Below are 27954 nucleotides of genomic sequence, written 5' to 3'. Positions count from 1 at the left end.
TTAATATTGCATAGAGTTGTCCTGTAAACCCTTTTATTCAACTGCACTGTTGCTGTTGCTGTATGTGCAATGCAAATACACACACACACACACAAAAAAGCGTTTAGCATAGTTGTAGTTTAATTTTTCTTCACTAATTAATGAATAATTTATTTTTGAATCTAATTACAACATCATTAGCATGAATAACAAAGCTCCTGAACATTCCTAAAAGTTACACAGACATCAAGTCCTGCCCGCATGTAAAGTGTTGTGTTTTCCTGTTCTTTCCCTGAACTTTTGTTCATACTCCTGTGGCTGTACACACAGCAGTTCACTAAACAAACATCAGTTACAGGAAACTATGCTTGTATTTCACATATTTCAGGTTAGAAAGAGCAGTCTGAGCCAGACTTGGGAATCCGTTGGAGGGCAGCATGCTTGATGTTTGGGGATTTGTTTTTTGGCAGAGCTTTCCAAACATGAATTGTTTCCCTTTTAAGAATAGGCTATGATTCATCAGCTTCTGAAAATTCAGATTCGCAGCTGAGTATTTAAATGAGAAGATTCAAACAGTCCAGCTCAGCAACTAATCTTAATAGTATTTTTCTGATCTTCATAACATTCCTATCATGCTTTATGCAGAACTCTGTTTATGTGAGAGGTATGAGGTGTCTTAAGCCAGCTTTTTAGGGAAAACACCTTTCTAGGGAAGGACTTACCCAATGATGTCATAATGCAAAAATACCATAAACCTACACTTTGGGAAATACCCTGTCAGCATAAGCATTAGACTATTCAGAATCCATTAGTTCACTGTCTTAAGTGTTACGCGATTTTATCACTCTAATTGTTCAAGAACCTACTTTTGTTTCCTGTAGCATCTGTGTCAGGTGCTGACCTTGAATATGCTTTTTTTACTTTCAGTAAAGTCTTTGAGAAATACCTGTGACTCTAAAAGCTTAATTCAAACAGTGTGACAACTATGCAACCTGATCAAAAGGGCAAATACCTGCCTGAGAAACTTTCACCTCAAACCACTTCTGCTGGCAAGGGCAGTTGAAAGGGTTTGTGGAACTATCTTGTTGTTGGTCTGCTTCAATAAACTTTACAAGGACTTGTAAACTGCCTTGGCCAGGCAAGACAGAATGCCAGCTAAAAAAATCTAACAGGGAGTAAGAGAGGAGAAGGCTTCTGCTCCTCCAGAAGCAGACTGTTGTCATTGCTAAGTGGGTAGGAATGGTTTTGGAGCTGTCACCTCTGACATGGCCGGTCCCACATCTCCTTAATTTCCAGACTGTAATTGTGGCTGCCTGTCCAGGCCCAAATTACTCAGTCAAAATCCTTTTAATCAAAATCATTTACCTCTAGGTAAAAGTATTCTGAAGGTATCTGCTTCCTATGAAGACTCAGAATCTACACAAGAAGGGAATAAGAAAGCTCTCTAGCCAGCTTTGAAAACTTTTTATTCTGTGATCTTAGATTAAAAAAGTCTGTTTCCCACAGTTTTCAGATATTGAGAAGGTCTGGTGATTGTCAGATGACAATGAAAATTTGTGCCTGTTTAATGTGATTTGAGAGCACATGCTGCAGCAGATGATATAAAATGAGTGGAGCTAATGTTTCTTGATCTCTGATAGTAAATCTGCATTTCATTTCACAAGAAATATGTGAGGATAATCCTAATTTATCAGATAAAAAATAGTCTTGTTGGTGTTTACTGATGCAATTAATATTGACACAAAACTTTGTTAAACGAGCTCACTAATATCAGCTAATTAAGGAAACTAACTAATAGTAACCTAATTGTTATTTTGTGTCAGGTGTAACAAATTAAAATATTTGGTAAATATGTTCCTAATAAAAATGGGATTACAAAAAAAAAATCCATGAAAATCAAAATATAATTTTCAGTTCAAAGACTTGACAGTTACTGATGCTTTGAAACAAATAAAAAATAAATAAAAGCCAGAGATGATCTCATAGCTGAGTTTTACCTCTCAGCATTGAAACTCATAATGGTAATGATTTCTTCCTAAATTCTCTTAAAAGCCTCTTCCAGGTTAATATATTTCTTTAATCTCTTTTAGATTCATGGTTTTCCTTACATGACTTTTAGCTTTGTCACAAACACTATTCTGTAGTAGACAGAGTCACAGAGAGAATGCAAGCAAGGGATATCTCTTGGAATTATTTTCTGATGAGGTGCTTTTACTTGTGCTTCTTGTGTTTCTTTCCCACTTGTGCATGTCTTTCCTTGTACTGTGTCATTTGACACAAAGCTTTGACATCTAATAGTTCTTGAAAATCTCCTTGAAGTCATCAATTCTCCCCTATATCTACCTTGCATCTTCTGCTACCTCACCAGTATCTCTTTCTAGATAACCTTTCTTGTTGTGTAACTTAAAACCAAATCCTTCACCCTTCTCTGTATCCTCCCTTTTTCATTATTTCCTCTAGGATCTGTATTAATCAATGCTGCAACCCTAGCATATTTTGTAATTCTGTTGTTTCCTTTTATTCCCTCTTTGCACATGTCAATATGCTGCCAGTTTCATATCTACATCATCTCCAAAATCCATGTCTTTGAATTCCCATTTTGAAAAGTTCTGTCAGGACTCAATAAGCTGTTGCATTGACTACTGTATTTCCATGTAAAAGATTCCTATGGTCATCCCTTTGGTATCTGTTTAAATTACTAAGTTTCCAAGTTCTGACTTCCTTTTAAGCCACACTAAATTTCCTGATGTTCCAGGCCCTCTAAAGTTTGGAAATTCTCACACCTAGTTTCTTTCCTATGCTTTCATTGTCATAACAGTATAAACTTACATTTGTATCTCACGTTCCTTTGATCACCTCTTCTTTTTCATATTTCTCCTCTCGAAATTCCTTCCTAGGAAACTAGATAGAATGTCTAAATCCTCTGTTTCCATCCTGCTAAGGTCAACTCATATTCATTAAAAAAATCCTACAGACAAGGAGTGTATCTGTCACCGTTATTGATGCTATCAATGTTCAAGTAATAAATGACTAAAATATTTTTTAACAATCAAAAGATTATGTGTTTAAACTAGATCTTACATTTAATAAATGCTTCAGATTATAATATTGACCACAGTGAATTTATTTAGTATTCCCATCGTATACAATATTATACACAGTTACCTGATTTTTCTTATAATTCAGTCCTAATTTTAGTTAAAGCATTATCCACATATTTCACCTGCAATGGAAGTCCATGTGACATGCTGACATGTATATTCAGTATTGTGTGAGAATAAGAAATACATTCTCCCAAAACTTACATCCCCTCTGAGTCGCAATACTCTTTATCCTTGTTACCTTCATACTATGCAACTAACGTAAATTAGATTTTTCTACACTACCATTAAAAAGTGAAAAACCTAGTGAAAAGGATCCCAAACTGCAACAATAAAACATATTTAGAATATTTTTTTTACTCTGGTTCTACATTGCCATGCTGATAATTATTACTGTTTTTATATTTCCAGATCTATAGATGAAGACAGAAAAATAAAATACAGAGCTGCTGTCAAAATCCAGAGCTGGTTTCGAGGATGCAGGGTCCGAGCCTATCTGAGGTAGTATATTAAGCCCATCTAGCCTATCCTAATCTGCGTTTCAGCCTGGAATTTTTCCTCACAATTGCTCATGGTATTACTTGATTTTAATAAAATGGGAGCATTTAGGGAAAAAAAAAAGCAACAACTGTTATTCTGCTTTTCAACAGAATGTAATATATGCTGTGGCACTGTAAAAAGTAATTTTTGATTTTCAGAACTGCATACAGTTAAAAAGGCATGATGCTAATAGGTAGCGTGGAAATAATCTATCTTCATAATAGATACACAGTATTCTGTAGGAGATCTTGTCACGACTGGAAAAGAAACGAAACAAGCAGATGTCCCTTGGATATACTGATTGAGAGACTTTTCTTATAGAATGATAGAATATCCTGAGTTGGAAGGGATCATCCAAGTCCAACTCCTGGCCCTGCACAAGACACCTCTAGAGTCACACCATGTGCCCCAGAGTGCTGTCCAAACACTTCTTGAAGTCTGTCGGGCTCAGTGCTGTGACCACCTTCCTGGGGAGCCTGTTCCAGTGCCCAACCACCCTCTGGGCGAAAAACTTTTTCCTAATATCCAAGCTAAACCTCGCCTGACACAACTTCAAGCCACTCCCTCAGGTCCTGTCACTGATCACCACAGAGAAGAGATCAGTGCCTGCCCCTCCTCTTCCCCTCATGAGGAAGTTGTAGACTGGGATGAGGTCTCCCCTCAGTCTCCTCTTCTCCAGGCAGAACAGATCAAGTGACCTCAGCCAATCCTTATAACAGCTTCCCCTCAAGGCCCTTCACCATCTCCATAATCCTCCTTTGGATGCTCTCTTTATATCTTTCTTATATTGTGATGCCCAAAGCTCCACACAGTATTCAAGGTGAGGCCGCACCAGTGCAGAGCAGAGCGAGACAATCCACTCCTTCGACCAGCTGGTGATGCTTTGCCTGATGCCCCCCAGGACACGTTTGGCCCTCCTGGCTGCCAGGGCACTGCTGGCTCATATTCAACTTGCTGGCAACCAGGACCCCCCAGTCCTTTTCTGTGGTGCTGCTCTCTCTTCTTATTGTTGTTACAGAAAAATTGCCTAGTGATGGTATGGCAACTGGACTTTTACTGTAGAAATTAAGTTCTACTGCTAGACTTAACGGTCATTTAAAAAAAATCTTTCTTTACATAATTTTCTCCATTTATAAATCAGAGATCTTTGTTCTGTAAAATACCGTATCAACATTGGACTTGATCTTGGAGGTCTTTTCCAACCTTAAGGATTCTATTGTTTTATGATGTTGATACAACCTTCTTGGAAACACTATGATTGGTCTCTTCTCCCTGAAAGCCCTCCTCCATTTTTTATGATTGTAAGCCCAACTGGTCAAACTCATGTGCTCAAATTTCTGCATCTTCATAAAAATTAGGGAGAGGGATTTTTACATCTTTTTGTTTGACCTCTTGCCTGTCACGGGTCATTATGTATCATCCAGACAGACTGTGTGAAACCTAAGTAATTATTAGGTTTAATAAAATTAATTATTTAATGGCTAGTATTTCCCTACAGTCATTATGTGCACTTGTTAAAAAAAGCACAGGTAATTTGTTTTCCATTGCTGGTTCAAATGTGTTGTCACAGGATGCAGCTGTCACAGGCAAGCATTCAACAGGCAAACAAACGTGGCACTTCAACCCTCCAAGAAGTCAATGTCAAAAAGCACCCACAAAGACAAAGGCTTGATTATTTACCCTCTGTTTCCAGGACATGAATAACAGCTGTATGCCGCAGAAGAAAGTGAAAACCCAAGTGTCTTTGCCAATCTATTCTATAGGAAAATGATCTTCCAAACACACATTTGTATTTAGTAATGACCAATGTAGGAAGAAGTAAATCTGAGCTACGTGTAGAAGAGGATTTTCTCTGCAACTGTGTGCAGACTGATCTTGCTCAGCGTCCTCTTGGTTTCTTGGCCTGTATCAATAGTTTGTCCAGGAGAACTAGGAAAAAAATGGCCCCTCTGTACTTGGCACTGGTGAGGCCTCACCTCATTTACTGTGTTCAGCTCTGGGCCCCTCACTACAAGAAAGACAGTGAGTTGCTGGAACATGTGCAGAGAAGGGTAACAGAGCTGGGGAAAGGTCTGGAGCACGAGTCATATGAGGAGCAGCTGAGGGAGCTGAGGTTGTTTAGCCTGGAGAAGGGGAAGCTCAGGGAGGACTGCACTGCTCTCTACAATGCCTGAAAGAAAGTTGTAGTGAGGTGGGGGTCGATCTCTTCTGCTATATATCAAGTGAAGGGATCAGAGGAAATGGCCTTAAGTTGCACCACAGGAAGTTCAGATTAGATATTAGGAAAAAAAATTTCAGTGAAGGAGTGATTAGGCATTGGAATAAGTAGCCCAGGGGAATGGTGAAGTCACCATCTCTGGAATTGTTCAAGGGATGTCCGGATGTGGCACTTGGGGATATGGTTTAGGGGTGATTATGGTGGTGCTGGGTTGATGGTTGGACTAGTTGATCTTGAAGGTTTCTTCCAACTTTAATGATTCTGTGATTCTCTCTGACTTAGGAGCACAGACTCAATACAGGCAGTTCTCAGTGTTCTGAATTACTCTAAGACTGCTTCCACTGAGTGGGCTTCAAGGCTTATAAGTTTGATCTCCACAGTCAGGTGGTGTGAATGATCCCCTATGCAGTTTCTTCTAGACAGCCCCAAAGTAATGATTGCATGATTTTCTCCAAAAATTAATGTGAGACACCAATTATGAAATTTTTAGTACCATAATTTCACATATATATATGCATACATATATATTATCTACACAGAGAAAGAGAGTCAAAGTAAATATTAACTCACAATTAAGCTAGGTGTAATTTTATAAAAGCAAAGAAGATAAAAGTGAATAAGGTGTCTCAAAACTCCAGATATCAGTGAGTTTTGCCAAATATTTAAAAATTGGAAAGCTGCAAAAATGTGCATGTGACATAAAAAATTCTGAACTGATCAGATATGTTGTTTAAAACCATCCATGCAAATAAAATCATCTTATTATGCAAATGAAATTTGTAAGGCTTTTTCGTTAAACTTTTGTAATGATAACCAAAATAGGGAAGTTTGCAGTAACACATTTTTTCCAAAAATCAAAGTTTGTGTGTATGCATAAATATAGGTATATAATGGTCTATTTGTATGTGTGCATATGTATGTATGCATGCATGTATACATATAAAGTGTGTTTGTAGTGATCATCTGTTTGGAATAAGTATGGATAATACACTATATGTTATTTTTAATATTATGAAAACAAGTTATACTGGGAAGTCTCAAAAAAATTCTTATTTTGTTAATATATTTCATTTTAGACATCTGAATGCAATGGTGATTTTGATACAGAAGTGGTGGAGAGGATATCGATGCAGAAAACACTTCAGAAAAATGCTGGAGGTAGAAAACTACTTTTAAAAGTTTTGTTTGGTTATTTGTAGAATACATAGAAATAATTCATTCCCTCACTATGAAATTAAAAAGCTGAATCTTGATTCTTTATTCACACAGGCACGTACTTAACTTTACTATCATAAAAAGCACCATTAATTTCAGTAAGCCTAGTCATAACAGTCAAGTTAAGTCAGTGTTTAAGTGTTTGCAGCTCTGGAGTATTAGTCCCCAAACCAGCAATGAGATCTGCTCATGCAGAAGCCTGCTCACATGATGCTAATTGCAGGATTGGAGCTTTAAAAGATGCTTTTTTTTTTTTTTTTTTTCCTGGCAGAACTTCTAATTTTGAAAATAAAATAAGCCAATGTGTCCACACATTGCTGTTTTATGTTTTAGTGGTTTAAATTTCTTGCTTAATGAACCTTGAAGTATTTGAGGTTTTGCCTTAAGGCACACAGCAGATCACAGTCAATCTAATTCCCTTGACAGACCTGAAGATAGCAAAAGTGTATGATACCACACAAGCTAAAACCTCTATTAACAGGTTTAGGAGATTAAGACGAAACTAATTTGCCTTTAATGTAAAAAATTTAAGGTTTTAATGTGTGGTTTACTTCACTAATTTATCAATTTATGTTAATGTTTTATAATAGTTTTAAACTTGTTAGTCATTTATTCTAGATTAATTTTGTTAAATTGTTGTGTTTTAATCAAAACAGGCAACTCAAGGAAAAGTAAAAAAAAGAGCTGTAATAACTCATACATTACAGACCAAAGTTCATACCCTCTACTGAGCTCTATTTTCAAGTAGCAGGAGTCATGTACCTGAAAGATTGTCTATTTTCCCCCCAAGTTTATCAGTAATCTATTTAAAGATTTTCTCTCTTCCAATTTACTAACTGGCTTAACTAATAAATTATGAGCCATCCTTTCAGGCTGTGCTTTTCAGTCATCTCTAATTCTTGAATATAGAGCAGATAGCTGCATGGTTGGATTGGGTTCTGTTTCAAAAAAAGAGAAGGAACTTCGTCTGAATATTTTTTCCTGAGCTTAGAGAAGGTTTGTTTAATTTAGAGGAGCTTCTGCAGAATGGAGACATGATAATGTATCTTAAATTTTTTACTGAAGAGAAAGGATCTATGCAGTCATTGGGAAAAGGGAGAGAAGAAATCAAATTCATGTGAAATATTGATGCATACTGCCAAAAGATGTTGTGGAACTCCCTCTAGTGCAGGTTGTTAAGAGGAGAATAGAAAAATGCTTATGGATGGCTTAGATACACTTCAGGCAATGTTTTAGGTGAAGTAATCTCATAATGTTCCCTTGAGTTCTACATTTTTTCAGAGTTTAAGCGTTGTAGAGGGATGAATTTCATTTCAGAAACAAGGTGATTCATGTGTTTCTGTGTTTTTCAAGATGAGAATAAGGACCATGTCGGTTTTTGACATCTGATCATTAGGTTTTTAAGAGGGATTAATCAGGATTAAGGTCTGATGGCCAATTTTCAATCCCTGCCCGATTGTAAGGAGCTTTCTTTAGGCCATTCATGTTCAAATGCTAGTTTCTTTGTTGATAGTAATCAGTTTCCTATTTTAAATAGAATGATGTCACTTCAGAGACTTACTTTTATGTGTAGTGGTTGTAAGAACAGTGGTGCCCAGATAAGATACAAAGTGAACACATAACCACCATGCTTATTGTCCATTGCACTGTTCTGAGTGGTGTCCTGTAGGTCAGATGGCAAGATAACTCTTCCCAGAGAGCCAGCCTCGATGGCATTTGGAATTGGTGCCCAGGGACAGGATGAGAGGCGGTGGGCACAGACTGAAGCCCAAGAAAGTCCACTTGAAGATAAGAAACAACTTTTTTTACTGTGAGGGTGCTCAGATACTGGAAGGGGTTGCCCAGATTGAGCAAGCTGTTCTTGCAGAGTTTCCACTCTTGGAGATACTCAAAACACCACCGCACAAGGCCCTGCACAACTTTCTCTAATTGTTCCTGTTTTGAGTAGTGGTTTGGAGCTTCAGAGGTTCCTGCCAACCTCAATTGTTCTATGCATTCATGAGATCAGAGGTCTTTTACCTCACCTCTTTGTTCTGTCTTCTTTTTCCCTGTCTTCTTAAAAAACACTCTGACAGTTACATTTTAAGATAGTCTTTCAAATTAGCACAGATTTCCTGTAATAATAATGAAGCTGAGAGAGCTAACATCATAAAACCCCCTCAGCTCTCCATTCTTTAAATATATTTCTGAAAAGAAAAATAAAAAAGTCTTTAATTAATAAAACCTAGTTCATATTTAGCTCTTCAAATAGACATAACTGACAAGCTCTTGCCAAATCTCAAGTCTGTGAAATAATGTAGGACAAAAAATTCTACAAGCCCACACTTAGTACGTACATTCTAAATCAGACCATGAATTCATCCAGTTTCTGGATTCCAGTACTTATCCAGTGCTAGCCAGGGCTCTAGAGAAAGAGAATCTCATCAGAAAGCTTACAAATTTTACAGCAATCAGCATAGAAAACCACTTTTCCCCCTCAAATACTTCATTTTGTGCTTGCCATCTCTTTGATTGGAGAAGACTAAACAGGACAGCCTGATTGGAAGCCGACCTGAAAGCCATACAAGTAGCAGATACAGATACCTTTTACTCCCTTTAGACTGCTATATTCAGTATTGTGTGATTTGGGGTGGACTTAAATATGAAGATCAAGTTAATGCCTTATATTTGTTGTTATGCTGTCTTTACTCAATGGCTGAATTTGGAATATGTTAAAAAAACCCCAAATCTTCTCAGCAGCTTAACATAACTTTCAAGTTAAAAGGATCAGTTAATGTTTGCAATGGACTCTTGCTAATAACAGCTGTAATGACTCCTGACTATGAAACACAATCATACATTTGACATGATAGTTCCTTAAATACACTGGTCACTTTAAAATTTGTCTGCTGCTAATGATTGGATTGGTATCTGCTGCCAGCAAACAAGGCAAAGCATATGCACAAAATACCCATGATTGCTTGATAATAAATCATTTTAATGATTATATTCAAAATTGTGAAATGTGAGTGGTACTGATGCGGAAAATAACAAAGGCTGAGGCTCATCAGATTGGTTGTCCATATGTGCATCACTACTAGTATTTCATTTTCTACTCCTCTACTGCCTCTTCTTTTGACTGTTAAAATACATTAGTAAAAAATAATCACCTATTGATGCCATTCATATGATTAAGGTTATGTACCTTTCAATTCCAAATATAGGTTCTCTGGTATAAAGCTTTGTTTCCTAATTAATCTCAGGCTGAAATTAAGAACTGCTCTCCTATGATTTTTTTAATAACTTAGTTAGATTGACTATGTGGGATTCTGAAGTTTTGCATGACGTGCAGAAAAGTACGAATTTTAAAACCAGGCAAGCACCAGAACATGAATCAAACTGTGCATCACTGTTTCTTTATTATACTATTTCTCAAAGTCAAATAAGCACTTGTTTAAGGAAGAGGAATTGTAACATTTAATTGTTGTATGAAGTTGGCATGCATGATGGCTGTATTTTTAGCTTACTTTGAAAGGAGATACAGTTGAGAAAAGTGAATATTTTATGTGATATAGTTTGAAACCACCCTAAATGGTTTAGCTTCAACTCAGCAACCAGTTTTAAATAATTCCAGTCCAACAGGTATTAGTCAAATGCCTATTTGCTCTACAAAAACACCCAAACCATCACAAGAGCACGCCAATTTAGACAATGTGTTTCTTCCTTCTCTCAGCCTTAACCTCAATCAGATTTCTGGATCTCGTTTGAATTTGTCATCTCATATTACCTGTTTAAAGCAATAGAAAACACCAGTCAGAATCAGATCACATTTGTAGGTGGTCCCCAAACATGTTTTTACATGCAAAAGGAGAAAATAGTACAACAGTTTATAAACAAAAGGCTTCAAATATATTTTGGAAACATGCGCTTGAAGTAAGCGCATGAAGTAAGTAGGAAGACGTGTAACATCAGGGAGATACAAAGACTTCATGATTCAGAAATGGAGCTGGTACATGTGGTTGAGATGGCAAGATAATTTTCCCCAGAGAGTTAACCTGGCGGTGTCACCTTCAATTGGCACTCAGTGAAAAAATGACAAGCAATCCATTGGACACAGGCTGAAATGCAGGTAATTCCACTTGAGCATAAGGAAAGGGTCTTCTGGACAAGCAGGCCCCAGTTCACAAAAGCATCTTTTGTTTAGTAGGAGACTTGGGTTGAAGCACTAAATTATGACTGTTCTTTTGTGAATAGGGATGAACACATTTTCCATCACTTGTAATTGCAAAACTTTCTGATCAGAATTAGAAAACGGAGGGCAAATCTATTGGCAAAAGAACCTAGATGGTGACACAGCCTTCAGCTTTTGGTGAAAGAATAAGATTGTAAGACAATTGTTTGAGCAATTCTGCGTTTGGATGACTTGTGATTTAGAGCAATGGTTTAGTAAAAGCAGAAATGTGTAGCTTCCTTTTTATTGTGAGTGACCATCTTAAGTGGTGGTAAAGGCCTGGATTTTCACACCTTAGTGAGGTGTGCAAATTAGGACCCTAGTTGCCACTGACTGTCTCTGTAAATACTTTGCCAACCTCAGAGACAGTGATCCCTCTGTCTTTGAGTGTTGATGATATCAAGAGCATTAATGATGTTAGGTCTCCAATTTAGGTTCTTCAGTGAAATGGGCTGCATTCAGACCTAAGTGCTCATAGCCTTCAACTCTGAGAATAATAAACAAAAAGATGTAAGATTTAGTTTAATAATCGATGGACAGAAATCTGATAAACATTTTTAAGCTTAGGAACTTCCATTAAAATGTACTTTATCTATTTGGTGGTGTGGCAACTCTTATGTTCCCTTGCAAAGAAAGAAAAGATGAGCTGCAAAACAAAATTTTATCAATTTAATCGAACAATTTAGGAATATACTTAAATCTGGAAGACATTATTTCATTCCATTATTAGCTATCTACTCTTAGTATCACTCAGTAAACATTTATGGAGATGAAGGGAGAGAGACAGTCCACTGTTTATTCTACTTTGTACCTTTGGGGCAGATTTTCCCTCAAATATATATATATATATATATATGTATGTGTGTGTGTATGTATACATCTACACATACACGTGAAACTTTTTTGAAATTGAACAACCCTGCAATTTTCTTTCACATAAGAAATATTTTTTTGCACTGTTTCCATTATTAGTAGATTGGTATGATATTAAAGTGAGCATTTAAAATCCACCTTAATTAAACTGCAGGAATTATGCCTTGCTTAATGTAATGAAGAAAGAGAATTTAAAATGAAGTAGCATCATTGTGTTCATTTGTAAATAACATATTGCAGCCAACTGTTTCTTAATTGCCCAGACTGTTGATAAATAATCCAGTCCTGCTGCTCTCCACAGACAATTTGCTTTGGATCAGACTAGGCAATTCAAATAACACTAATTACAGTGAAACCCTTTTATAGTGAATTCCTGTTTGCCATGGGGGAGAAAATCACTATATCAGGGGAAAGCACTTTTGCCTTTGATTTGTGTCTAAAACATGAGAAACACATAAAAGCTGCATGTTGTGCTAAATAAAGGACATACTCTTGCATTCAAAGTACTTATATTTTACTTTTTATGATACAATTGTGAATTATGTTCATTTTGCATTTGTAATTAGAGGGCGGAACAGATGTGAAAGCTTAGTTTAAAGTGATGTATCCATTAAAATAACCTATGCTGCCAAGTGATTGCTTAGTATAATAGGGGATTCGTTCACTCTGAGAGGAATTCTACTTTATTGGAAGGAAACCAGGACTTCAGGAAATGTTTTCTATATCAGGGGATTCACTGTAACATGGTATCATTGTATTTATGATTTTATGATGTTAAAATGAATATTAAATGAAACAAAATTCCCAACGATTACTCGGGAGGCAGCTAAGTACATAACATTTAGTACAGATGGTTGGAAGGCACAATTTTGCTCCATCACTGCATCCGTATCCTTGAACGATTTCGACTGAAGACAGCATTTCTTTGAATTTTTCATTAAACCAGACGTCTTGAAATATGAATTCCTTTTATGTTTCTGTGAGTTTTGGCTAAAAGAACCCCAGTGAATAAATCATACAATACTACGTGTCACCAGCACTTGTGAATATTTCTGCTTTGTTATTCTACTCTCAGTAGAGCACCATTGATTATCAAACTCAGCGGAGAGCATTTTATGATCATATATCTCCATTAGCTCCTAGTTTGACTACCATAGATTTTTCTGGTTAAGCCTGCATTATGTATTAGGAAGCCTATCTCTTCAATACAAAGTTTGATTTTATTCTCTGTAAGCCTAGAACTCTTATTATGTATTATGTATAAAGATTCTTATCTTTTATATGTAAAAATAGGAGGACTGTCTTTGTGTAACTGAAATATATGCCATCTTTTTTTTCCTTGGTTCACAGACAGCATATTTTATTATGAAGATGAATTTCTACAATGAAATGGCTGTCAGGGTAAATATTTCTTCCCTTGTTAAACAAATGAAAAGTCAATTGTGCTCCGAATTTGCTTTTAATAAAATGAGCAAACCAGAATAATATACACTTGATTGATATGCTGATGGCAACAGTGGGAAATAGTACATAGTTAAAAATTAAAGTTGCACTCAGTAGTTTGGGTTATATTTGAAAACTGTAGCTGAATTTAAGGCACCTGCATGTGTCTTGCCCCATTTAAATGTTCATTGTACCTTACCTTATGTGGTACTGCTAAACCCCCCAAACATTCTATTTGCCAGTGTTCTTACAAATGTAGACATATTTACAATTCTGACAAACTATAGGGCTTCTATGCTGATTTGCTGGTGTAGCCGTGCTTTTTCTTTTGTTGGTACATGACATTTGATGTATTGAATCTCAAGAGTTACTCAGAGAGCACAGGACAATTTCATTGCCTAAACACAGAGGTGGGACTGCACTGATCTCATTGATGATACTATGAGTGAATTTTGCTAAATGAAGAAAAGTATAAACAGTCCATGAACTTTAGTAAATCTACAGTTGATGAAGCTTTTTACAGGGAAAATTGCAAAATATGTTTAACTAGAAATTAGCATTTTTGTTCACTGAACTTTGGAACTGCACCTAAACAAATATGTAAAACAAACATGAGAAGGACATGAGATAATAAATTTGATGAAATCTTTTTATCTTACTTACTTAGTTTGTGATATAAATCTGTTTTACTTGAGAGGCCTGTATCTTTTTAGACAAGCTATCTTACCCTTTGAATTCTGCCAAATGTAGGAATATAGTGAGGATGAAGATTAACCCAAGGAAACTCCTGTAAAGTAGGAAGATTCTCAGAATGGATTTTAATTTTGTGGCCTTTCTGGGTCTAGAATAACTCAGAGTCAAGAGCTGCGTTCCCATCAAGTTTTTTGCTTAGTCCTGGTTCTCTCAAAGGCACAAAGTTGAATCTTACATTTGGTGCAGGTTAGAGAACTGAAGGTGTTTAACAGCGGTCTAATTCCTCATAAATGTACTTTCTTGTTATTGTTTTAGTTTATTCCTTAGTTAGCTAGTTGGAAAGTATTCCACAGTGGATAAATGCCATTTACTGCTGCAGCTGAAATCAGTGAGAAAACATAAGATGTAAGCCAGCTCTTAAAAGTTGCCTGTGTACTTTTAGAAGACATTTGAAGACTAAATTTCAGAGGTAATTATGTATTCTAGTCAAATGGAGTTTTGCATTTGGTCTTTCATTTTTAAAAGAAATTGAATGTGTTCCCATTCATTTGTAATGGAAATATAATGTTGAATCATTAGGTGATATAAATCTTCAAAGTACCATTTTTTCAGTCATGTCCTTTTCTTTAATAGAAATTTAAATCAGTAGAAAACAATAGAACAGATCTTTATTTAGTTGCAAATGTCAGAATCGGTTTCTCCTCTATCTAAATAATCTTGTGTAGCCATATCTGCAGAGCAGATTTAAAATGCTACCAATCTGAAACACTGCATGGTTTTGGGTTTTTTCTGTCATCAGTTTTCTAAAGAACTAACCAAGGTCCAGCACAATCGAGAATCAGGCCTGTTGAGCTTCTGCACAGTAGATGCATGCCCAGACTTTACTTTTCCTAAGCCAACAGTGCCTCATATTCATACATTGGGAGTTTGATTCATGACTAATATAGTTCAGTGTTCTAAAAATATAACAATAAATGTGTATGTCATTCTACATCTCTGTCTTTTGTAACCAGACCTATCAGTTTTACCTTCTAAAATTAAATCAGAGATCTTGCGTTAATCAGTTTCAGTACTAGGTCAAAATATGATTCTCTCTCTTAAAAGATTTAAGGTTACTATAAATTTTCAGCAACAAAAGTAATCCTGTGGCAAAAAAAAAAATTCCACGAGCAGATGGCTTTTGATATATCAAGGTTTTGCCATTTGTTTTAGTGCTTAAAATAAACATTATTTATAAGACCACTTACATTTTGATGTTACTTAATGAGGAATATGCATCATTGATTTGACTAGCTTAAGAGGTCATTTAGAACTTGCCCGTTAACAAGCTGTAATCTGCTGAGCACACAATGACTTTGTTTAAAATTATCTGTTCAGTGCTGATCAATGACAATAATTGTTTTGTACCAATCACTGTTGAAACTTGCTAATTACTTTGAAGGGCATACACAGTTGTCTCTTTTTTTTCCAAGAATTTTTTAAACATTCACCTTGGAATTAGAAAGAAATTCTGTTGCATCACATTATACTTCCTTATGAAAGGAAACATTTAAAACTTTCACATTGAAAACATGAGCATCATCAGAAGGTGTGCGTAAAATGGTCTTTTCTAAAAAGATTAATCTTCAGTTTTGAGATCTCTGACATACAGTACTAGGGAAAAAGAAATCTAGCATAAAATAATTTGAGACTGCAGTTTTTCTTACTTGTGTTTCGTTCAGTTGAAATCAGTGAGTTCATTCAGAACAGAAAGTGGTGTAAATAAAGATAGAATGCACCATTTAATTGGTACACTGAGCCCATTGGAGGTAATTATAGCTTTATACAATTTGAGCCCTTTGTCTTTCAGTTTGAGTTTTGATCCTTTAACCCAGAAATATCCAGTTCCGCATTTATAACTGTGAGGTGAAGACTGTCAGAAAGAGTTTCAAAGGGACCATAATCCTGCATTAATGAGCACATGGCTATATGGCAGCCAAGTTGCTCTTGTTGAGAAATTTTTAAGCCAAACAGCAAAACAAAGCTAAGATCCTTATTCACATGCAAAGGATTTTGCTTAATCCCAGATCTCTGAAGGCATACTCATTCTTTGCTCTTTCTCCATTCCTTTTTAACCCAATAAGCTTGTCTATGAGAAAGTGGAGTTGCAGAGTATGAAATTTACTATCACCTAGTGCAAAGCAGCATGTCTAGTGCTTAACCTTTCTTGTTCCCATAACGGTTATTTATTAATATTATAATGATATCTACAGGTCCAAACCCTTATTATTAAAAAAAATGTTTATACAATACATAGGTAAAAGAAAATACCAGCTTTTTAAATTAGCTTTGGGTCTTATTTGGGAAGAGAGGAAAATACATGCTGATGCACAAAGGGGAAATAGAAGAAAATATTAGCACTGGAAGTTGATATCTTCTTATTCCTAATAACTCCAGCACATAGTTTAGTTTTCTTCATGACACATGACTCAGAGATTTAGGGAAAGCTTTTCTGTGATACTTTTTCTCTTTTAAATCCCATGTGAAAAGATAATCATAACTGTACCAGAAAGTGTCATTGATTGAGGCAAAATGCTAGTTTTAACTTTGAATAGTAGTGTTTTGGGTTTTGTGATAGAAAAATGGTATCAAAGTATGAAAATATTCAGCCCTGCCTTATTCTTCTTATGGACAGCTCCAGTGTGTTACTGTTTTCTGCTCAGGAAAAGTTAGGAGATGGAGAAATTGCAGTCAGTAACTTGTGTCAGATATCACAGTGGTAGGGAATTGGACTGCAATGGAACTTGAAGGAGTTGAGAGAAGTTGCCTGTTACTGGAGAGCAGTTCCACGACTTGATGATGCAGACTCTGAAGTCTTTTGACTTTGAATAACCTTTTGAAGGTTATTGATACTAGGGGCAATGGGCAAGTTTTTTTTTAATCTTGCCTTCTTGCTGAATCAAACACAAAACCCATGACACTCTTTCCCTCCTTTTTTTACATGAGTATTTAGAATGATAAAGGGTACGAAAAAAATCCCGATACCACAAACACAGGGATTTCACTCCACTTCACTCTAAGTCGTCCCTTGGTTCTGGAAAGAGAAGGGTTGATGTAAAGGGAAAAAAAAGAAGAATGTTCCCTGTAGATGCACTGAAGAGTTTAAATTCTTGAAAAGTCTAGTAGCTAGAGGCCCACAGGGGTAGGATAGCTCTTAGAAAATTAGAACATTCTTCTCTTCAATGCATTTAGTGAAGGGGAGTAACTTCGCACTTGGATTTGCTTCTGGACAGCAAAACCTCAAACTTCTTGCTTTTTAAATGTAGATTCTTCCTTTCAGCTGTTATGTCTTTTAAGATTTCAAAGCTGTAAAGGTCAAAGAGAAGGATGTTGGAGTAGTAATGAAGGTACTGCAGACTAGAAAATAGAAATTTGGAGATTAGTTTAGAAAAATATTGAGGAAAAAGGAGACAAATTGCAAAAAAGGAACTAAAGAATATTTTTCAGGGAAATTAATAAGTTCAAGGACAGAAGAATGTAAAGATAGAGGAACTAGACATAAGGAACAAAGGAAAAGATCATTAATCTATCATCATTAATCTATGACTAATATAAAACTAATCTAAAAGATCATTAATCTATTCTTCAGATGTGTATATCTAGAATACACTGACCTCTTATGGCAAAGAAAATCAGGAATGAGAGCAACCCTCAGCATGACTGAATAGTTATGTCTTCCTCCTGTACATGTCACAGGGATAAATGTGAAAGTACTGATAACTTTTTACCTAATTGCATAATCACAGAATTACAGAATCATTTAGATTGGAAAAGGTTTTTAAGATCATTGAGTCCAACCTTTGTCCCATCACCACTAAGTGCCACGTCCAGTCATTTCTTGAACACCTTCAGGGATGGTGACTCCGTCACCTCACTGGGCAGTCCATCCCAGTGCTTAATTGTCAGTCCTTAATGCTTACTTTCCCTTCCCACAAAACAGATAGCCAGTAAACAGGTAGTAATTTCAGAAATATCATGATTAGGATTTTTAAGTATCAGAGAAGATTTAAATGTTTTCGTCAAAATCAATTATTGGGGAAAGTCAGGTAGACTAAGTTTCCCTCTCCCCTTTTATTTTTTTTCTTCTTCTCGTTTTTTTCAATTGATGCTTTTCAAAATGCACCAAAAAATAAATTCTTTCTGGTGGAGGATGCTACTTAATTTCTATTTGTAATACAGCTTTACAACTAGCTACAGAGAAGGAGGTTTCCTTTTCCAGATTAGGCTTTCTCTACTTTGCAGGAGAATGGTATTTCGTGAGAAGATTATAATTTATGTGCAACAAATAGACATGAATCATTTTACACTGGAGATGAAAGAACTGCGGTTTGTAAATTACATTTGCAGAAAGCTTGATTCACTGAATCACTGGGAAGGCTTTTATTCAGTCTACAATTTAACTAGAGCACAAAGGTGAAAGTGTAGTGTAAGATGTTGGTGAGGTGGTGACTGGTAGGGAATGCTTGTTGTACCTGGGAAGACAACACTTTGTTGTCTGCTTTTTTACTGTTCTGACAGAGCAATGCCACTGGTAGCAGCAGGCACTTTTTTTCATTGTCACGTCCCAATATAAACAGTGGTTTAAAATTTGATACTATTTTTTAATGTTTGCATTTAATAGTAAATTCGTATTGCCATTTAACTACAATATGTTACATCCTACCCTAATTTTCTTCATTGAAACTTATTGGTGCTTCTACTTCATAACACTTTTAAGGAAACCATATTATTTGGGATAAACTACAGATACTTGATATGCATACAAACTTTTGATTTGAAATATACTAAGCAAATATTTATTTCCTCTAGATCCAGAAAAGATGGCGAGGCTATTACGTTCGGAAATACATCCATAATTATTATGCCCTGAAGAAATACTTGCAAGCTGTTTCTGTGAATAACGCATTTGTCAGGTAAAAACAAAAGCTCCATGTGGTAAAGCATTCATTTCCTCTTCTTTTATTTGTAAAACGTTTATGGCACTAATTAAACTATTTCTTTGAGTGTAGGTTCCCCTCCATTATCAAATATATATATCTATCAGTCATAATTCTCTTTATCCTATGCCTATTCATGTTGCACCACATTCTGTTCTCATTTTCACTGTTATGAATTCAGAATAATTTCTTTGAATTAATTAGATGCACTCTGGGTTAGTACCATTTTAGTACCAAATGAATTTGGCTCTTCACCTATGCTCAGACCTCATAGATTATTATGCCCTACATATGATTTGTTGAACTAGATTATTTTTTCCCCACTATACACAAGCTAAACAAAAATTTCTTTTTATAATTTGTTTTGAATATTGATTATTGACAATGAATGCAAGTGCAGATTTGGGTTTAAGTTATATGTATGAGCCATACTATGAATGTTAGTCGTGGAAGATGCTGGTGTTTATATAGTGAAGCAGATTCTTTTCATAGTTGCAGAATAGAACCAGTTGCCAATCGTTAGATTTCTGGCTAGAACTGTGGTTGCTATATGTTCTTACCCTATCTCTTCTATCCACCCATTGTTTTTCCCTGTACTTAAGTTGAAACCTCTCTAAAATAGAGGTGCTTATTTCCCTGTAGTGCATTTGATGTACTGTTACATGACCATTACTCCATATGACAGTGGAAGCAAACAGACTAAATACTGGGTGACCATGATCATTACTTTCTCATTGTAAATGAAAGCTGTTGGACAAAATCTATCCAGTGTTTGCTTCTTGGAACATGTGAGATAAATCTTTGCTTTCTGAAATATAAGGGAGTCTAGTAAACAAATATTTCTGGAAACCTTGTCTAAATCACATGGCGAAGACTTATATAAAACAGCGTATGCAACTTCTTTGGATGCTGCTTATCCAAACTTCTTTGGATGCTGCTTATTAATTTATCTTATTTTTCCACAATATAGCTGATGCTACGTCCTCTTTGTCATAACATTATTATTTGTGCATTACAATGTTACCTTTAGTGAAGCATATTGATAACCACCTATCTCTGATCTCTTATTATTATTCATTTAAATGTATTTTATGCAAAAACAAACTTAAAAATGCTGTTATTTCTTCAACTGTACCTTCTTGATCTAAAATCCTTGAAAAAATATGTTCTTTCCTTGAAAAGTTAGAGTCCTATGACTAGACCAAATCCTGGAAAGTAGATGAAGCCATAACTTCTCTGGTTTAAAATCAATATAACCGCATGAACTTCAGAGACATGACCTGCTTCTCTGTTCATAATCATTCTATCACTCTTCTCCATTCCCTGCCTAAGCCTGGAACAGGGCTTAGAACTTGTTAGTTAGATTGACCTTTGGTGAGTGTGAACAAAGCAAGATAGTAAGTTCCTGCTCTACTATGAACATGGAATGATTGGAGCTTTGTATTTTATTTCCCCACACCCACAATAGATCTCTGCTGGGTACACCTAACTTTTGAGGACTACAAATGTATTTGTCTTTCAGTATTTTGACATATTGATCAAATTCCCTAATGTTTATTTCAGGTCATTAAAATCCATAAAGGTAAGCAATCCATAAAGGTATTTTAACCAAGAAATATTTCTGTGCTCTTTTTCTTTAACAGGTAAGATGAACAGCATGACTTCAGGTATATCAAAATGTGTTGAAGTTGCTCTGTGTGAGCTCTTACCTGGCAACTGATGTATTGGTATTTTGCTAATTTGAGTTCTGTCTTCCAGAGTTCACAGAAGTAGCATTTTTTTCACCCGAAAGACATCATCTTTTGGGTCAAAAAAAAGTTTAAAAATAAATTCTGAGTGAATTTGATCAAATGGATCTTACTGTTTCAGTTTTAAAAATGCATCAGTTCCCAAGTGCAATCAAGAATCACTGCAGTAATCCCTTTACTGGGGTACGTTTGAAAACTAATATGTATATTATCTTCAACACTCTTCTTATGATATCTAACAGATGTTTAGTGAAGATTAGGTGTAGGCCCTCAGCCAAGCAGATTTTTCCTGTCATTGGGCTAAGTTGCTGCCAACTACTTTGGCCCCAAGGTGGTCCACTGTGTTTCTTATGTGAAATATTGCACCAGGTGGAAGAGAGATTCTCTGCATATTTTCGTCAGCCATCACATCAGCTGTGGACAGGTATAAGCTTGTTGTTTGTAAACATTTTTGCATAGAAAAATTATTGCAACCGTGCATTGCAAAAAACACAAGTATTTATCAGAAATTGAGTTTATGAAATGTGAGTTTATGAAGGTGAGTTTATGAAATGGCTGGGTATTATTTCAACATCAGCATAGTGGAAATTTACAGAGCCACCGATATACCTGTGCACTCAGATTAGACTGCCTTTGAGTGTTTCACTTATCTACAGCACCATAAAACAACACAACATGGTATACATGAAATAATGCACCTTTTCTTTTGTCTTATAGCTATATTCATCAGAATATATGCATATGTGCAGTGTCAGTGCTAGTAAAGAAACAAGTTTTTTCATAAATAATAGTAGAGGAAAAGTAAAACATAAACTGATTTTAAGAACTCCGGAGTGGTAAAAACTTCTCCCCCCCCAAAAAAAAAGCAAAAGATATTTGTAATTTTAAAAACTTGTTTAAACTGTATTCTTTCTAGAATTATGATGTAATTCTAAACTGAACTACATTGTAGGGTTCTCTATCTTATCTCTTCTAGAATAATGCTGACAGAATTTTTAGTAGTCAACAGCTTTCTAAAATCATATTACAAGTCCTTATATCTCTTGGACTCCAGAACCAGGGTTTGTGCCTAATTTTCTCCTCTTTCACTAAGGAGGAACCTATATCAAATTACCACTCACTCGTTTCTAAGAGAAGCTCCAGAGGAAGTTGCCATGAAACTTTGGACATTCTGTTAAGTTTCTTAAAGAGTATATTACAAGAGTTATTGACCAAAGTTTCTTTCCTTCTCTGTCCTCCACCCTGTTTTGTTTTGCGTTAAATACAAGATACTTGCCTTACTAAGGGGTTTTCTCAACCTGTGGCCACATCTTTACCATCCAGCTTTAATACAAGCCGTCCTTATTTAATAGCTGCCCTCATTTAGTAGCCAGACCTTTATCATTTGTCTTTACTGTGAAAATCCCAGGAGAAAGTAAACTTAATAGAAGCTGCCCCAGTTTAAAGCCATAGAGGGATATAATTAAGTTTAACAGAAATTGATTTAACAGAAATTGACCTAAAATACAATTAAATAATAATAGTCATATTATGTGTGAGTTTCCACTCACTTAACAGACTGCTTATGGCACTGTTGGACTTAACAGACTTAGGGCACTGTTTCTGTACAAACTGAAGGTAACTGTTGGCTTCAGCTCCCTCACTGGCTGAAGAGTGCGTGCGTTTTCCTCCAGCATTCCTATTACTTCCCACTGCTATAGAACCAATAGGTCTGATGGCTCCTGGTGTCCCCAGCAGAGTCCCTAGTAGTTAGATTGAGAAGTGATTCAAAGAATCCCTTGACAGATGCAAAAAGAACAAACTTGAACCGAAACTCAGTCTACATAAGGACATACTCAGATTTTTCTTAACATTTTTACAGCCTCAGTATAGTGATGAAATGGGTTAATTAGTTAATCAGTTAATTAGTCCCGAATTCTCTTTTTCATACAAGATTTAGGAAGTTCTTAATCAATGTAGTAGGAAACTTGTTCTTAAATATTTATTTTACTAAATTTTATTATTTAGATTTTAGTAATAAGTCTTCGTTGATAGCATCCATTTGTATTTAAATAAGCACCAACACATACTTTATTCTATCTGAATATGGATTAGTTGTGTGGTTACATTAAAATAAATTTCATTACTTCTCAGTGCAGCTAGTGTATTTAATTTTAAGGAAAATACCTTGTTTTGAAACATTCCTAAAGAGACACTTACCATCTCCAAGAGCTGGGTAAATGGTTACAAGGGGAAATATGCCAAAAGCAATTAGCATAGGCTATAACTCCATATGATGCATTAGAATTTTGTTTTATGTGAAACAGTTTCCAATCCATGATAAGCAAATGGACATCACTTCACATAAATTAGCATGCTGGTGCCATTATATCAGAACAATTTATGGATGATGTCAGTTGTCCAACTGTGTGATTAACTTGCAGTTCTTTGCCTAAGGTTATCTACACACTGGCCTTTAAACTACAGTAAAGCAACTTTGCTACATGTCAGGTGTGCAAGTAGAGATAAGATTTTGGAATGTAGTGCAACATTTACTGATGAATGGCACCATTTAAATTTTTCCCTAGGCACAGAACTCAGTAAAGATAGCAGTATCAGAAAACTACCAAAGCAGTGGCCAAGTGCTGGCATTGGAGGTCTTGTGTAATCAAGGCAGGTAGTTTAGCTTTCTTGCTGCTGAATAAACACTGACCTAAATGTAGCAAACTGACGTGAGTTTAGCTTCAGTAAGCATCATAGTGTAAGTAAACACAGTTAAGGTCATAAACTGTGAATTTCACACACTTAGAGGATCAACACAAAATTCTTTCTGTTGTTGGCTTTAGTAGTGATGAAGTGTTGAGTGGCCCTCGAGAATGTGACTTTCATCCAAGTTTGACTAGCTGTTTTATCAGCAGATTTGGTTTCACAGTCATCATTAAAACTTCTAGGTCTTCAAGAAGTGTCAGGGAAATAGATAATACAAAGTGATAAAAATCACTTCCTTGGGCAATATGTATATTCACAAATCCTTTGTGCAGTTTGATTTTTTATCGTGTTAGTGAAAAGTGAAATAAATTACTGTTACATGTTGTTGACGATCTAATCCAATGTTTATCTATTCTGTAAATATACCTGAGCATGCAGTACCAAAAAACATAAGGATATCTATCTTACTCTTGATTACTTGGGCTTGATTACTGAAGTCTATTTACTTTTAACATGGCAAGTATTTTCCTTCTTAAAACTTCTGAGGTATCACTATTTTCCATGAAGCAGGCTTGAAAAAAATCATCTGTTGTCATAGTAATATGAGGAGAACTTACTCAGCCTCCACCTGTCTGTTCCTTTCTGATAAAGATAAGTCCAGTGTCTCAAGTGTCAAAGTGTTTTGAAGAATGTATATATTGTCTTATAATTCAATTAAAATGTTCCTCATCATTGACTGCAGAAGCAATTGATTCTGTAGTCTATTTTCAATTAGTGCCAGAGCCTTTCAGGCAGCTCCTTGGAATTCTTGCAACAATAAAAACCTCATTTTTGTAATTTTATCTTTCACTTGATGTTTAATTAACTACTTTATCATCAACCCATCTTTTTTTACTTGTCTTCAAGGGTATGTAGAGGAAATACATTATGCTTTTTAACTTACTTACCTTTAATTTGAATTTTCTGGTTGTAAACTTATCCTGTCAACTTTCTTTGGGAGCCATAGAAATAGAGACAAGTGCCAAGTATGCTTTCTTTTATTTAAATATTAATTTTGAGTGGTAGGGCATGTAATTTGAGAGATCTATGCCTTTTCCAGAGGATTTTAGGCATAACTGCTAAGTCCTGTAGGAATCTTAGAACTGTAATATACTGAGGATCTCACAGTACTTCCATAGCTACAAACCTGATGCTGTTAGGATAGGTAAGATATAAAAAAAGGAGCTTTTTAGGTTGATCATGAAATTGAAATGAACTGTCTAAAGCTACAGAGCAGGCAATGTAATGCCTGTTTTAACTCCATAGGAAAACACTTTCTGAATGCAGTGAGATTAAGGTAGGAACCATTATGTTTACACAGTAAGCTGAATTTCCAATGCAGATTGAGCTACACACCCCTCGTGAGCCTTATTCTGTTCATGTCTCTTTTGAGCAAGTAGTGAAAGCAGTCTTACCGTGTTTTTAGCTAGTTCTGTGTAAATAGTTCAAGTTTTGCACATAAATGTGAATAACACAAGTAACATAAGTCACTGGTTAGACTGTAGTATTTAAAAACTTGAAGACAATATTTTCTCCTGTATTTAGGAGTAACAAATTAAACATTGTATCCAAAGGAAAATTTTTTATCTGAATGTGTAGAAAAGATTTGAGATCCTTGTATACTCTCATTGTATCAAATAGTCTGGGTGTAGATTATTAGTTTTGATGAAGGTAGTATAAAACACGTGTGACAACATACTATTGTAGAATAACAATAGTTCTATACCTGTGAGCTTTGAAGGCGCTGTAGTGTCTGGATAGAAATAGGTCTGTTAGAATTACTGACAGCCCATAAAACATTTTCTGTGGACAAAGACTGATTAATCTTAGCATTTTAAACTGTCTTATATAGGCAGACTTCACAGTCTTCTATTTTGTCTGAAGTAGGATCTTCACTGTAAAATAAGTGGAAAAGGGGAAGAGGTACAGTTTCATTAAGCTCTAACATATCATTGACTGTCAGGTAGGTCTTGTTATGCTGTCCATCCTCATTTAACTATCCCACAAGATCTCTTAATGAAGTTAAGCCCCAAGTTCACTCCAGTAATTCTGTGGCAAGAGTTTGTGCTATGTAACAATTCATCACTTGTCAGGAAGGCACTTTTAGTTTATACATTTAATAAGGGCATCCTCTAGCTTGGTTAATTAGAAGTGAACAGTTTGCATATTTACTAAATGCGGAGTGTCATTGCCACCACGGCCTATTGCCTACATGAATTATTTCTCTATCTGCAATAAACAGCTGGGTAATTATTACTGCCATAATCAGATAAATTCCCTCTGTAAGGCTTTTCTTACATGGCAATTCTTTGAACTCATCCAAAGCTGAACAAAATTTATGAACTCCAGCAGCTAGACCACTTTTTCATAGTGTAGTGTCCCTGTTCCCTATTTCAAGGACACGTAGAGTATCATAAATATTGTGTAAATTAGGAGGATAAATATGATTACCTAAAGATTACATATTAATAAACTTGATTTTCAAAATATAATTTTCAGGTTGTAACTGATTACATTATAGCAGTTCTGGTTTATCTAATTGTAGAGACATGACAGGCCATCCATATACAGGCTGAACTAGGTTATCAGGAAGGGCTCTACCACTTGAAGACTACAGACTCGTGAAAAAGTGTATAAATATTTTTCATGTACCATAGTCATTTCAGCTGTTTAAGTCATTAGAAGTATGGCAAATTTTATGTGCCATTTACTGAGCTCATTTAAAGCAGTTCTTTTGTCATTAAAACAAGGTGATGGTTCTTTTTGTTGTGCAGCTTTCAGCTTAATAACGTAGCATAACATTTAGATGCATTCATTTATATGTTGCATTAGAAAATTAGATATTTCTTTTATTTGTAGGAGCAGTTTGTATACAATTATGTAACTAAGTTTCCTCCATGCTATCGAAGTATTCTAGCTTATATGTGAGTGTATCTGCAGATACATCAGTGAGTACTTAATTTGCACATACGTCTGTTCTAGAATGTGCTAACGTAGCTAATTTTTGAGAACTCCAAAGAAACAAAAGAAAATCAAAAGACATAAATGTTATTTTTTAATTGGCATACAATAGTCTAACACCACAAGTTTCTTTTCATAATGTAGGATACTGTGTGAGAGTGCAGCAAAAAGGTTGCCATTAACTACTCCCATACTTCCTAACTCCTTATTAAATAAGTAGCTTTCCTCACAATTTAGCAAAATGCACAGAGATAGTAGATGAAGGAAGACCAAACTAAATAAAATGTTCTTTGGCACTGCCTTACCCAATGAAAGGTTTTTGACACTAGACTCCCTTTATCATTTCCCATGTATGTCAGAGAAATAGAGACTACAGTGATGAAGACCTTTAAAATGAGCCACATCATAGTTGTTTTTGTTATTAGAAATGTGGTGTCTACAGATTGCATTTTTGCAAGTTTGTGACTTGATTTTTGTGAAGGCTTAATGGTCATTTGCTTTATACTGGTATATCCTATTATATCATAGAATTGCATGACATGCAAAACAGTATACAGTGTCTCATGAGCAATTTTTTGTTGTTGTTTTAAGATAAAAATGTCCAAAATGAAAAAAAATTTAAAAAAAATTAAAAAAAAAAGAATTAATTGTCTTGTTAATTGGTTTTTGATTTTCTAGATCATTATAAATACACCCTTCAGTTATCTAAGGCGAGTTAAGCCTCTAAAGTGCTCACTCAGAGAAGAAAACAGAAAAACTTAATTGTATTCTGTTTTTACGGTCTAGAACAGTAATGAGAAAAAAACAAAAAAAGTGTGTGGGTTTTTATTGTTCTAGTAATACTATAAAATAATGTTCTTCGGAATCAGATGGTCTAGACTGACTTCAGATCTATCACCAATGTGATGTCTATCAATAACAAATTTATAATAATATCTATTAAAAGGTCATTAAGCTTTGAATGAACAATCTAATCTTGATTTAATAACATCAAAAGATAGAAAATACTCTTTTTATTCTAATCCAGGAATAAATTAGCTTTGATGTTCAAAGTACATCCCATACTTCCCCACTGAAATAGTTTCATTTTATCTTTGAATCATTGCTTCTTGTTATAATCTGTTCTACTAGACTGAAAACTCTGAGCTAAACATAAACAATGTAGATCATTGAAAGATGTTATCTCTGATTAAAATAAGTTTTGTAACCATCAAACATCCTTTAAAATACTATCAACATTAGAACTCAACACATTATTATGCCTAGGAAA

General features: G+C 35.3%; 1 protein-coding gene across 3 annotated transcripts in view; it reads left to right on the top strand.

The window, feature by feature from the left end:
• Positions 1–27954, top strand: part of SPATA17 (spermatogenesis associated 17) — a 90557-nt gene that overhangs the window by 1657 nt on the left and 60946 nt on the right. For 2 of the 3 annotated variants that reach the window (XM_064648183.1, XM_064648181.1), the window contains exons 2-5: positions 3492–3581; positions 6915–6996; positions 13487–13537; positions 19121–19224. In XM_064648183.1, the coding sequence (XP_064504253.1) occupies positions 3492–3581; positions 6915–6996; positions 13487–13537; positions 19121–19224 (327 nt within the window). The remainder of the gene's footprint in view (positions 1–3491; positions 3582–6914; positions 6997–13486; positions 13538–19120; positions 19225–27954) is intronic. The other variant, XM_064648182.1, reaches the window with a different exon arrangement.

Source organism: Pseudopipra pipra, chromosome 3 (assembly GCF_036250125.1).
Source record: "Pseudopipra pipra isolate bDixPip1 chromosome 3, bDixPip1.hap1, whole genome shotgun sequence".
Taxonomy (NCBI): domain Eukaryota; kingdom Metazoa; phylum Chordata; class Aves; order Passeriformes; family Pipridae; genus Pseudopipra; species Pseudopipra pipra.
The sequence above is the reverse complement of the archived record's forward strand: the minus strand, read 5'-3'. Positions and strand labels throughout refer to the sequence as shown.